Source organism: Morone saxatilis, unplaced genomic scaffold (genome assembly GCF_004916995.1).
Source record: "Morone saxatilis isolate NCDOM2014 unplaced genomic scaffold, NCSU_SB_2.0 Contig16, whole genome shotgun sequence".
NCBI lineage: Eukaryota > Metazoa > Chordata > Actinopteri > Moronidae > Morone > Morone saxatilis.
This window is the reverse complement of record NW_023339718.1, coordinates 10,294,445-10,307,247: the sequence shown is the minus strand read 5'-3', so window position 1 is coordinate 10,307,247 and position 12,803 is coordinate 10,294,445. Positions and strand designations below refer to the sequence as shown.

At 40.4% G+C, this 12,803-nt stretch overlaps 1 protein-coding gene across 1 annotated transcript in view; it reads left to right on the top strand.

Annotated features, from left to right (window-relative positions):
- Positions 1–12,216, top strand: part of nipbla (NIPBL cohesin loading factor a) — a gene marked incomplete in the record, with an annotated part of 27,613 nt that extends 15,397 nt beyond the window's left edge. Inside the window, 29 exon segments of the mRNA XM_035658386.1 lie at positions 1–51; positions 182–282; positions 500–626; positions 731–813; positions 1,233–1,365; positions 1,749–1,892; positions 2,115–2,201; positions 2,532–2,752; positions 2,943–3,045; positions 3,209–3,307; positions 3,494–3,640; positions 4,731–4,865; positions 5,030–5,128; positions 5,269–5,322; positions 5,416–5,524; positions 5,644–5,774; positions 6,033–6,173; positions 6,272–6,365; positions 6,654–6,808; positions 6,992–7,082; positions 7,332–7,505; positions 7,704–7,894; positions 8,162–8,269; positions 8,884–9,084; positions 9,450–9,596; positions 9,720–10,102; positions 10,230–10,404; positions 10,626–10,823; positions 10,918–12,216. Coding sequence (XP_035514279.1) covers positions 1–51; positions 182–282; positions 500–626; positions 731–813; positions 1,233–1,365; positions 1,749–1,892; positions 2,115–2,201; positions 2,532–2,752; positions 2,943–3,045; positions 3,209–3,307; positions 3,494–3,640; positions 4,731–4,865; positions 5,030–5,128; positions 5,269–5,322; positions 5,416–5,524; positions 5,644–5,774; positions 6,033–6,173; positions 6,272–6,365; positions 6,654–6,808; positions 6,992–7,082; positions 7,332–7,505; positions 7,704–7,894; positions 8,162–8,269; positions 8,884–9,084; positions 9,450–9,596; positions 9,720–10,102; positions 10,230–10,404; positions 10,626–10,823; positions 10,918–11,280 — 4,245 coding nt within the window.
- Positions 12,217–12,803: the final 587 nt, after the last annotated feature.

The following is a 12,803-nucleotide window of genomic DNA, read 5'->3' as shown; positions in this document are numbered from 1 at the left end:
GTGGAGAATGTCAGTGAGCTGCAGCTGTGTGCCATTAAATTAGTTACAGCAGTAAGTCTTTGTTTTCTGGTATACTACATTGCCAGTTTCCCCCCTTCTGACTGTTGTGTACATCCATTTGTGTATTATGCTTGCATGTGTTTTTACTGTTGTTACCAAACTTATTGTTTCCTGTCTCCAGGTGTTCTCGCGTTATGAGAAGCATCGGCAGCTGATCTTGGAGGAGATCTTTACGTCTTTGGCCAGACTGCCCACCAGCAAACGCTCCCTCAGGAATTTCAGGTAATTTGTTTTATTTGAATTCAAAGTGATGTATGGCCATTAGGTGTAGCAGGGATAATGCAACAAACAAGGGATATGATTATTGTCCGACCGTCAATGTAGAACAGTAATAGCAGAGGCAGAGGTAAACATTTCTCGGTGTAAAAAAACATATTATTTTCTTGGATAATACCCATGATAGTAATATATCATGTGTCCTGACATCTTGTGTCCTCAGGCTGAACAGCTCAGACAAGGATGGAGAGCCGATGTACATCCAAATGGTGACGGCTCTGGTGCTGCAGCTGATCCAGTGTGTGGTCCATCTCCCAAACGACAAGGACATGTTTGAAGAGTGTGACAAGGTAGGAGAGCAAGCCAACCGGAAAAGCAAGCAAATATAAAATGTATACAAATGCAAACACACACGCACACACACTTTTCTCACAAGTCCTTTTTCTTTTTTCAGGTGGATCAAGATGTGTTGATAACCAACTCTTATGAGACGGCAATGAGAACAGCACAAAACTTCCTCTCAGTCTTCCTCAAAAAGTAATTACCATTCCACTTTATACTGCCTTCTGTGTACTTTTTCATTACAAAGTTGTACTCTGTCTTCTTAAATATTTATTAACATGCATACAGTGCAGATTAGTGCCAAAGAGAAGGGCTGAAGAACTACTTTTTCTCTCTTGGAGCGTTTATGGCCTGTGTAATCGTAGAAATATGTATCGAACCACCATCATCGCCGTGGTGCGCATGTTTTCCTCATGTGCATGCTGTTGTATGATACACTTGGTTTGATGGACTTGTCTGCCAACAAATTTAGTCGCAATTTTCTGGTTGCTTCATAGCCCTCTGCCCCTGATTGGTATTGCTAACATTAATCTTTTCTCCTTATGCTTTCCCTTTGTCCCCTTTTTTGCCCCTTTTCCTCCTCTGCCACTTTCTTTGTCTATCCCGTCCCTCAGGTGTGGCAGTAAGCAAGGAGAAGAAGATTACCGGCCATTGTTTGAGAACTTTGTCCAGGACCTTCTCTCAACAGTAAACAAACCAGAATGGCCTGCTGCAGAGCTGCTGCTCAGTCTGCTTGGTAGACTACTGGTTAGTATGACAGAGCTCTTTCTTTAAACTGGAAATCTAACTGTTTGTGTTTGTGTGAAAGTGTGTTTTTAAGAATAGATGATCCAGATTACTAGCAGGGGAATAATGCTGAGACATGGAGATTGCAAGGCGTTATTTGGAAAATACATCATCTGATTGTATGCATAAAAGTATAGTAAAAAGATAAAGTATTTAAACACTTAGATGCTCTAAAGTAGAAAGTAATTCAACTTGTCATTTAGCGTGTAAATGACAGCCAGTCTTGGTCCTAAATGTAATATGATAACACTGTCACAACAGCGCATTTCTTGCTGACCATCTGCTCTTATATTCTCTGTTTCTTTCTCTCTCTCTCTCTCTCTCTCTTTCTGTGCTTCCATCAGGTACACCAGTTCAGTAATAAGCAGACAGAGATGGCTCTAAGAGTTGCATCTCTAGACTACCTGGGCACAGTGGCTGCCCGTCTGAGGAAGGACGCAGTCACCAGCAAGATGGACCAGAGGTCGATTGATCGTATCCTACAAGAGGTAGAAGACCAACTTTATATTTGGTGACCTCACTGTCTCTTGAACTATAAGTTCATGTTTATAGTGACAAATAGGAGTTAAATGGGACAAGCAGAACATTTTTGAAATGAGTTTCTCTTTTGCTTGAAGATTTGCATCAAAACCTTTTTGCTAAATTTGGATTTAGTGATTTGGATTGGTATGAGTGGCACTTGTTTTGATCTTTCTCTCTGATTTATATAGGCTCCAGGTAGTGATGAGACCCAACAGCTGCAGAAGGCTCTACTGGACTACTTGGAAGAGAATGCTGACACTGATGCCTCACTGGTGGTGGGTTTCTATAAGACAGACTGTCAGAGCTTTAGATATCTGTCATGTTTTAGTTTTTTACTTTAAACTGGCTATTTAACCACTTATGGAAGCAGCTTGATATAGGTAACTGCCCCATGTAAGCGAACGCTTACATGGGGCAGAAGATCATTAAAATTACAGAAGATCATTAAAATTATTTGCCTTAAACTCCCTAAATTCTTGAGAATTAAAGGGCTACATTAAAGCCACACATAATATTGGCTTATAATATCACTGTGTTATGGAAGTTGTTTAATTAATTTCTTACTCTCCGCTAAATCTGATACTGAGATCTTCTTTGTCCAATAGTTTGCTAGAAAGTTCTACATTGCTCAGTGGTTCCGGGACGCCACCACAGAGGCTGAGAAGTCCATGAGGAACCAGAATCCGAAGGATGAGGACTCATCGGACGGACCACAACATGCCAAGGAGATCGAGACCACCGGTGAAATTATGCAGCGTGCTGAAAAGCGCAAGAAGTTCCTGCGCAACATCATCAAGACCATGCCGGCTCATTTTGCCACGCTGAAGTAAGGATGTGTGAATATTTTTGCAATGTACTCAATCATAATCATAAATGTTTTGATTATTCCTGCCTTTCATAATCGTACTATCTCTGTTTCTTGTTAATTGTCACAGCCTCCTGTCAGTTGCAATCTCACTGCCAGTTGTATGACTGAATAATCCTATAACATTCTTCCTCTTTGCCCTTCTCCCCAGAATGAACTCTGACACTGTGGACTATGAGGACTCCTGTCTGATCGTGCGTTATTTGGCCTCCATGAGGCCGTTTGCCCAGAGCTTTGATATTTATTTAACACAGGTAAGATTTGAATATTCCACCATATGTGTCTAATAATAATCTATAAATCATCCACACATTATAATACAGGTGATATTTGTCTTTGTCTTGAAAACTGTTGAACTGAAAAAGCATCAGTTTGTTAAATCATAGGCTGGTGTATTTTTTTATTTTACTTTTATAGATCTTGCGAGTCCTTGGGGAAAGTGCCATCGCTGTAAGGACTAAAGCCATGAAATGTCTGTCTGAGGTTGTGGCTGTGGACCCCAGCATACTGGCAAGGGTATGTGAGCAGCTGACAACAATTTGTCATGCCTGAATCTTACATTAGTTTCACACACTGCATGATGTAGGCTGTCTTAATGTCTGTTCTCTTTCTGTCATATGCTTTTCTGTTGTGTATGCAATACATATTGTTGTCTTTTCTTCCCCAGTGTATATACTGACACTCTCTTCTCTACTTCCGCAGTCTGACATGCAGCGCGGCGTCCACGGTCGTTTGATGGACAACTCAACCAGTGTGAGAGAAGCGGCAGTAGAGCTGCTGGGCAGATTTGTGCTCAGCAGACCCCAACTCACTGAGCAGTACTACGACATGCTCATAGAGAGGATACTGGTAAGTTGCCCAATCAGACTCACTCACTGTAGACACATTCGTGAATTGGCAGGTCTTACAATCCAATCAATATGAACTGTCTATATGATTACGTACATGAAGGTATGAGAAAAATTGACAACTATTGAGTACTGGCTGGATGAATGGATGAGTCTTGCTTGCAATGATGTTGAATGCTGCATGTTGTGCTCATGCATGTTGGATCAATTTTGTCATAATATTTACGCCACACCCTGAGTCATAGATATCCCCTGCTGTTTCTCAGCATGTGACCTGTTGCATTGAAATTGTCTTTGCACTCCACTACTATGTTGTGATCTTAATCATACTGTGCCCTGGCAGTAGACCATTATTGCCTAAATCACCTGATATCTCCCTTGTTCATTTATCAAGAGCCTCCTACATAGCAAGCAAGTATCTTTGAGTTGTGATCCATTCATTGTTCACCTTTTAAGATTGTCACCAGTGGAAAAACAGCTTTTAATTTGCACTTCAAAACTCTTAAAACACCCATTCTTGGTTTAACTCTTCATTCAAAACTAGTGTGAAAATGCAGCTGTTGTTGCATGCATGTGTTTATCACATATGCAAATGGTGTGAGTGGGGCCACTTCTTCTATTTGAGCAGGATTGCTGTTTTTTTTTTCTCGTCCCTGAGTTTACATAAAAGCATTGCAAGGTTGAGTTGGAAAAAAAGTTACTAAAAAATGTTCATTTAGGATGTTTCAAGTTTGCAATTATGTGATTGAAATGGTTCAATAAGGAGCCAGTTTAACAACAGCATGCAGACTGTGTTAATATAAGCTATCGATGCTGAAATGCAGTCCAGCACAGAAGCTTTGTACTTACGCTTTGTCCTCAGCATCTGAGAATTGAACATTGAAATTGTTGTGCCTGTTGTCATGGAAATGTTGAGGAGGGTTCATGAGAAGTTCACTCTTCGTTACGGTCTTATACTGCCACCTGTTGGTAGAAAAATGCTATTGCAATCCATGCAGCTGTTTATAAATGAAAACAAGAGCCTTGTTTTTGATATTATGCTTGCAAAATATTGCAAAGCCTTCATGAATTTAATTGGTTTTGCTCTACAGGACACTGGTATCAGCGTAAGAAAACGGGTGATCAAGATCCTCAGAGACATCTGTCTGGAGCAGCCAACCTTCAGTAAGATTACTGAGATGTGTGTAAGGATGATCCGCAGGGTCAATGATGAGGAAGGTATCAAGGTATGGATTAACTGCACTTGTTGTCTTTTTCAATTATTTTTTTCATAAATTCTATTCATTTCTCATGCTTATTTTTAGACAAATCTCTCTATATTGCAATCTATTCATCACAAAAAAGTTTGAAAGAGTTGTGCAACTAATGACACATGTTGTATTCTTTATAGAAATTGGTGAATGAGACATTCCAGAAGTTGTGGTTTACTCCGACTCCAGCCCATGACAAAGAGACCATGACCAGAAAGATCCTCAACATCACTGATGTGGTAAGTTTAAGCGACCTACCAATTTGTTGTATTCAGTAATAAAAATGATATACTTCAACAAAATGTAAAAACCTCTCATTAGCCCTCACCCTGTCTCATTTATGGTGTATTTTTAATTCTCATGTCTAATTCTTCTGCAGGTGGCAGCGTGTCGAGACACCGGCTATGACTGGTTTGAGCAGCTTCTTCAGAATGTAAGTATTTGATTTTGTGTTGAGGGCTTCACCTGGCGGGGAATACATTTGTTTGAAACCTTTTGAAAACGATTGTTGTCTCTATTGCGCTAGCTTCTCAAGTCTGAAGAGGATGCATCGTATAAGCCAGCCAAGAAGGCCTGTGTTCAGCTAGTTGACAATCTGGTCGAGCACATCCTCAAATACGAGGAGTCTCTTGCAGGTATGACGTCAATTTAAACTGCCACAATTTTCTCTTTGATAAAGGAGAAAACTTATAAATGTATATTTATATATAAAAACAACACTTTGTGTATTTTTTATTTCCTCTTTCCTCTGTAGAGAACAAGGGTGTAAACTCAACACGGCTAGTCGCTTGTATCACCACCTTGTACTTGTTCAGCAAGATCAGGGCCCAGCTCATGGTCAAACATGCCATGACCATGCAACCCTACCTGACCACAAAGTGTAACGTAAGTTGAGTTTATTTCAAAAAGAAAATGAATTATTCTTGTGGGATAATTGATGATCTTTTACATTAGCGTGGTGAAACTAACATAGAGAATTAACTGCCTAATCCACATATTTAGCAGTGAAAACATAGTGCTTATTTCTTTATTTTTTGCAATGATTTTTCTGATTGGTGAATCTAATGACCCTCAATCGAGTCATTGTTGGCACCGATCTGTCAGTTTCTTTCTGTAATTACCGTTATATTGCTTCCCCTGCAGACTGCCAATGACTTCATGGTCATCTGTAATGTGGCAAAGATCTTGGAGCTTGTGGTACCGCTAATGGAGCACCCCAGTGAAACTTTCCTTGCCACCATTGAAGAAGACCTCATGAAGCTCATCATCAAATACGGCATGACGGTGTGTGACAGTGTTTTAAAGTATACAGTATACACTTCTATAGAACCTGGTTTGCTTTGAGATCAGAGTTACATTATGGTTTTTCTTTTTTTCTCTAGGTGGTCCAGCACTGTGTGAGCTGTCTTGGAGCTGTTGTCAACAAAGTCACGCACAACTACAAGTTTGTCTGGGCTTGTTTCAACAGATTCTATGGTGAGATACACATTTAGTCACCTTTTGTATGCACTATTTTTGCAAGGGTAACATCATTTTGTAATGTTGAGCTTTGAAGTGTCACATTCCAAGACATTAAAATGTAACTTGTATTTCAACTTTCCACACAGCTCCATAAATGTAGTGTATCCCAGTATTCCTTTGGAAGAGAGTTGTAGAGTTTGACCTAGTGCTAGAGAAAAGACATGAAAACTGCAAAAGGCAGAGAAAAACATAGTATAATCTAGGTTTTAGAAAAACTTTCAATTCTTTATCTTTGTTTTCTAGGTGCACTTAACAAGCTGAAGATTCAGCATCACGAGGATCCTAACAGCACAACGTTGGTAGCAAATAAGCCTTTCTTGCTGCGATCACTGTTCACTGTGGGTGCCCTGGCCCGGCACTTTGATTTTGATCTGGAGGAGTTCAAGGGCACCAACAAGGTAGGATTGCAATTGATCTTTTTTTGTGCTCAGACACTGCTAGAAAAATATTAGTGCAACCTAAATTAGAGCTTTCATGTGAAACCAAAGCCATTGCTCTGCCACCTTTTATTGCTTCTTATAAAAAAAAAAGATTAAATGGATGCCGTTTCACAACTGTGTGTCTGTGCATGTTGTATACAGGTTGTTATCAAGGAGAAAGTTCTCGAGCTGCTGCTGTACTTCACCAAACATGAGGACGAGGAAGTCAAAACCAAAGCCATCATCGGCTTAGGCAAGAACACTACTTTTTAAAAATACTATTAGTTTAGACAAAGGTCACCCTATTTGTGTTTGTGTGCAAAAACGTTAGCTACTGAGTCCAAAGCTTGACAGTGTGGGATGTTACATTACTGAGTCACTGACCTTCAGTGTCAGGACACCAATAGTAAAGCCAGAGAAGCTCCAGCTCAGTTTCTTGCCCCAGCGGGAGATGACTGTATTGTTGAATTATTCTTACGCGTCTTTGCTGTTTATTGTTCAGGCTTCCTTGTGATCATGCATCCCAGCCAGATGTTTATGCAGGAGGTGAAGTCCTTGTACAACGGCATCCTGGCTGACAGCTCCTCCTCCATTAACCTTAAAATCCAGATCCTCAAAAACCTCCAGACATACCTTCAGGAGGAGGACACGCGGATGCAGGAAGCAGACAGAGAATGTAAGTAAAGCAGCTTTTTAGTTCAACACTCCAGTGTTACGTCCTCTGATGTCACACAGATTGTTATTGGCACTTTGAACAATGCTCAGTGATTAATAAATTGTTTGCCTGTACCAAAAATACATTGTGTTACATCAGCTCTATATATATGTAGTAATAGAATAGATAATCAACACGTCATATTTTGTGTCTTTGCAGGGAAGAAACTTTCCAAACAGGAGGATCTGAAGGAGATGGGAGATATCTCTTCAGGGATGAGCAGCTCCATTATGCAGCTTTATCTAAAACAGGTGTTGGAGGCGTTCTTCCACACCCAGTCCAGTGTACGGCACTTTGCTCTCAACGTCATAGCTCTCACACTCAACCAGGGTCTCATCCATCCTGTACAGGTAAGACGTTAGAGCCAGAACCTGTCAAACCTCCAATAATTCATAGATAATGAAGTACAAGTTTAATAAAACATCTTGAGGATAGAATTAGGCTCATAGATTTCTGTTTGTATTTTTGATTTTCTTTCCTAAAATGTTTTGTGTGTAAGCATCTTATAGCCTGAAAATAACCCTAACTCCAAGATCATTTCATGTGCTGTAGTACGGTTATTCCCCTGTGTACTTATGCACAAGAACATAACATCTTTTTTTGTCCCGTCTTTGCAGTGTGTACCCTACCTCATTGCAATGGGAACAGACCCAGAGCCCAGCATGAGGAACAAAGCCGACCAGCAGCTGGTGGAGATTGACAAGAAGTACACAGGATTCATCCATGTGAGTGGGCTTGCAGTGTTGTGAAGTTTCATTAATTCAGTTATGACTCATCTTGTTACTTGATGACTTGAGCTAGTTCAGCTATTTGTACCTGGAGAAGGAATTCCAACTTAGCCTTTTAGTGCTCCTCTAATAATCTTCAGCACAGAATGATCAACAGACAGTCACTCCGTCATCTAGCATCATCTTAACACTTGTAACACAAATGTGCAAGATGACTTACAGTGATGTGACTTTAAAATGTATAAAATCAACTGAGATCTGAGAGTGCATCCATGCTATTATCATATAATAAAGGCCAAAACAGATCACTTCTGTCATGTTCCATAGTTGCTTTACTGCATTCACAGGCTAGTGGTTTAATTTTATTCCTCCATTGACTCCTGAGACCAGCACTAACACCAGGATTACGCATTTTAATGCATCACAGCCAGATTCCACATAAAATTGTATTGCCTTTTTTACAATGTAAAGTTTTTTAGTACTGGATAAATACTACAACATGGAGTTTAGTCTCATTATTTTATTGGCACATTGTCATGGTTGCAGCTGTCTCAACAGTTGACTGAAAAAATGACAAATTGTAACTTCTCTTTCAACATATTTGTTCACAGATGAAGGCAGTTGCTGGGATGAAGATGTCGTACAATTTGCAGCAGGCCATCGATATGTCTCGTAAGACCATCATAAGAGGCTTCAGACAGGACGAGACCCACTCGGCACTCTGCTCCCACCTCTTCACTATGATCCGGGGGAACCGGCAGCACCGGAGGGCTTTCCTCATCTCGCTGCTGAACCTCTTCGATGACAGTGCGGTGAGTAAACCTGCGCTCATCTTAACATGTCTTTGCACTTCTCGGTTTAAAGTGGAATTCCCTCATTAACTGCATGCCAAGTGAACATCTGCTTTGTGTTTTTTACACATTTGCCAGCAGTGTGTTTTAGCAAGACGTGTTTTATACAAATCTTAGGGAAACAGACCATACCATTGACTTTAAAGCAGTACCTTTTATAAAGAGATGACAAACACTGTATAGTTAAAATGTGTGTTAGATCACTATTTTACTGTCTTACACATTTTGACCATATATGAATACTTCTTATAAGAGAACACTGTTATGTGAGTTTGAACCTGGCACTAACTCTCAATCGTGCTCTTTTTTTTTTTTACTTTCTGCAGAAGACGGAAGTAAACATGCTGTTGTTTATAGCCGACAACCTCGCCTGTTTCCCATACCAGAGCCAGGAGGAGCCTCTCTTTATCATGCACCACATAGACATCACCCTGTCTGTCTCTGGCAGCAACTTGTTGCAAACCTTCAAAGAGGTAGGACAAGGATAGCAAGTAGTTTGGATGTAAAATGTTTATAGGTTTTATAGGTATAATGTTTACAGTAATAGGTATTTATGTGGACTTCAGTTAAGTTTTTTGTAAATTTCTCCTGTCCAGCTTCTGCTAAAGGAGCCGAGGCGTAAGGAGAAGAAGGAGAAGAAGGTAAAGAAGGAGTGGAAGAACATGTCAGATGGGGAGGATGAAGAGGAAAAGATGAACTGCGATTCTCCGAGGAGCGATGAGGAAGAAATCCGCAACAGTGGTGACGACAATGATGAGAATGTGGTACGGCGGCCTAAAAAGGCCAGAAAACCTGTTGCAGACAGCTCAGAGTCAGAGTCTGATCTGGATGATTTAGATTTGGAGGATGTGGAAAAAGTAATGAGGCTCCTCCCAGACAATCCCACAGGTCTCTTGGACTTCGCTAATGCTGTTCAGGGCATCCTGTTGCTACTGGTGCTCAAACAGCATCTGAAGAACCAGTATGGATTCTCTGACAGGTGAGATCTACATAGCTTTAATCTAATCTAAATTAATACATCAAAAGTTTTCTGTGAGAATTATTTTGACCAGTTCAGACCTTCAGCCACGACCTCTAAGTTAAAACTTTTTTTTGTCCTCCAACAGTAAAATTCAGAAGTACTCTCCAACAGAGTCAGCCAAGGTGTACGATAAGGCAGTGAACAGAAAAAACAACATTCACTTCCACCCACGACAAACCATCGACTTCATCTCCAACAACATGGCTCACGCCAGTCTGACACATGATGTCAAGAGGCGGATAGTCAGACAGTACCTAGATGTAAGTAATGAAGCAGAAGTTAATCTTTCTGTGGTTTTTGGATTGTATTATTTTCTGTCCTAATTATCTGCAGGGTTAGGATTATTTTACATCTACATTGTACTGTCGAAAGTTTTGCCCTTCAAATCAATTATTGGTCATACCCCAACTCTACACACATTCAATTCTTAGAGGTCGATGCTGCTTCTGGGTGTGAAACGTTGTCTTTTCACTCCACACAGTTCAAGGTTCTGATGGAACATCTGGACCCAGACGAGGAGGACGAGGAGGGAGAAGCGTCTGCCAGCGCCAACATCAGAAACAAAGCCATAAACGCCCTACTGGGAGGCTCTGGCGCCTTGTCAGGGCCCAGTCCGCGCAATCAGGCAGGACCAGAGACAGATGACGATGACAGTGATGGTGACGAAAGGACCCCAGGGGTGAGATAGATAGAGACGCATGCTATTTATAAAAGACAAGTTAAAAAAAGTGGGGGGAAATAGTGCAACCTTTTTTCTTTTGTTTTCTCTGCAGTCCTCTCGAAAGTCAAGGCGAGCCGGTGACCCCTCGGACCCTGGCCGTATGAGCGAGACAGTGGATGCTATGGATGTGATTGCCCTCTGCTGCCCGAAATACAAGGACCGACCACAGATCGCTCGAGTCATCCAGAGGACCTCCAACGGATACAGCATCCACTGGATGGCCGGCTCCTACTCGGGGCCCTGGGCAGAGGCCAAGAAACGCGATGGTCGCAAACAGGTGCCTTGGGTGGACACTATTAAGGAGTCGGACATCATTTACAAGAAGATTGCCTTGACCAGCAACCACAAACTGAGCAACAAAGTAGTACAGACTTTACGCTCACTGTATGCAGCGCGGGAAGGAGGGGCTAGCTAATGGCTCCCGTGTGGTGTTTTATTTTTTTTTTCTTTCTTTTTTTTTTTTTTTGGCTCCCCCTGCTCCATTTCTACTTTATCAAAATCCTCCTCTTCCCTGCTCCTACTCCTCCTCCTCAACCTGCCACCTCCAACAACACAGCCAAACTTCACTGGATTCCTACCCTCCTCCTCTCTTTCCTCATTTTTGTAAGAAAACACGAGAGAGCAAGAATATTTGACACTACATACTTTTACATGAGTTATTCTTGCAAAAATGAAAATGACACAAAACATAAGACTTATTATATTAGAGGGACTGCTCATGTTTTGTTTGTGTACAAGTGCAGAGGATAGAATCCAGAAGGCATTAAAGGAATAATTCACCCAAATTATCCCTTAAAAAGGCTATCAGAAAAGAGACCTGGAGGGAAATGTTTTGTCAACATTGTTGTGGGAGCTCCTTCGCTGTTGTGCAGCAGATTCTAGTCGCTCATTTCTACTCCCACTGTATCATAGTTTAACACGACAAAAAACTAAAATGTTTATATCTCTGAAGACAAAAAAGCTGTAAAAAAAGAATAAAACCTTAAGTGAATGTTGGAAATTAGTCTTTTTGATGTTCTTATTAAAGTGTTTTTGGAGTTTATTATACTACTAGCACCCTGATGGTTTTTCCTTTTAGCTTTTAGATATTTGAAGGAAAAAGACGAAAAAAGAAAAAAATAAGAATTTTTATTTTTGTTCACTTTTATTTGTCCATGCTGTACAATGGCAGAGTCCTCTGAATATAATTTATTCTATTTCGAACTACGCATGCAGTATATGTGGCCTATTGCAGGAGGATATTTTGTAAATGTAGATTTTGTTGTATTAGGTCACCCTAGTAATAAGAGGAAAGGGGATTCATACCCTTTCGGTGGAACAAATACTGCAATAAATTTTCTACTTCTCTTTGTCACTTGTCTGCTCAAAGTGTTAATCTGATCTTTTCATTTTGCAAATGAAGAATAGTATAGGACCTGGATACTGCTAAAGCACAGACAGGCCTGTAAGAGGGTTGATATTATTTACACAAGGGAGAGTGCCTACAAAATGATGCCAGACAACCCTTTTTTAATTCAATGTATTGTCATCACACCAGTCCAGTATGACAAAGTCTTGTTCGCCAGTCTCTTTGGCGCAACATAAGAGCATAGTGCGGACCCTGACACAGTAAGAGACGCTTTAAAGACAGTTTTAGATGCAAAAATACAAAAACACAAGTCAAAATATGAGTAGAAGTTATTCAGGACCTGAGATTGCAGCTTCATTTTGTTCAGCCTCAGAAAGTGGGATTGTTGGTGATAAATCTTGGGTTATGTGAATTTAAGACTTGACCCTCAACAGCAGATCCATCAATATAGATAGGTGTGTGGTTTTTGTTGTGTCTCCTTTTTATTACTATTTTCTGTACATAGATTTCAAAACGAAAGTATGGTAATGTGTGGATATTGATTGTTTCAATAGTATTTGAATATACTATATATTTATATTTATACTATA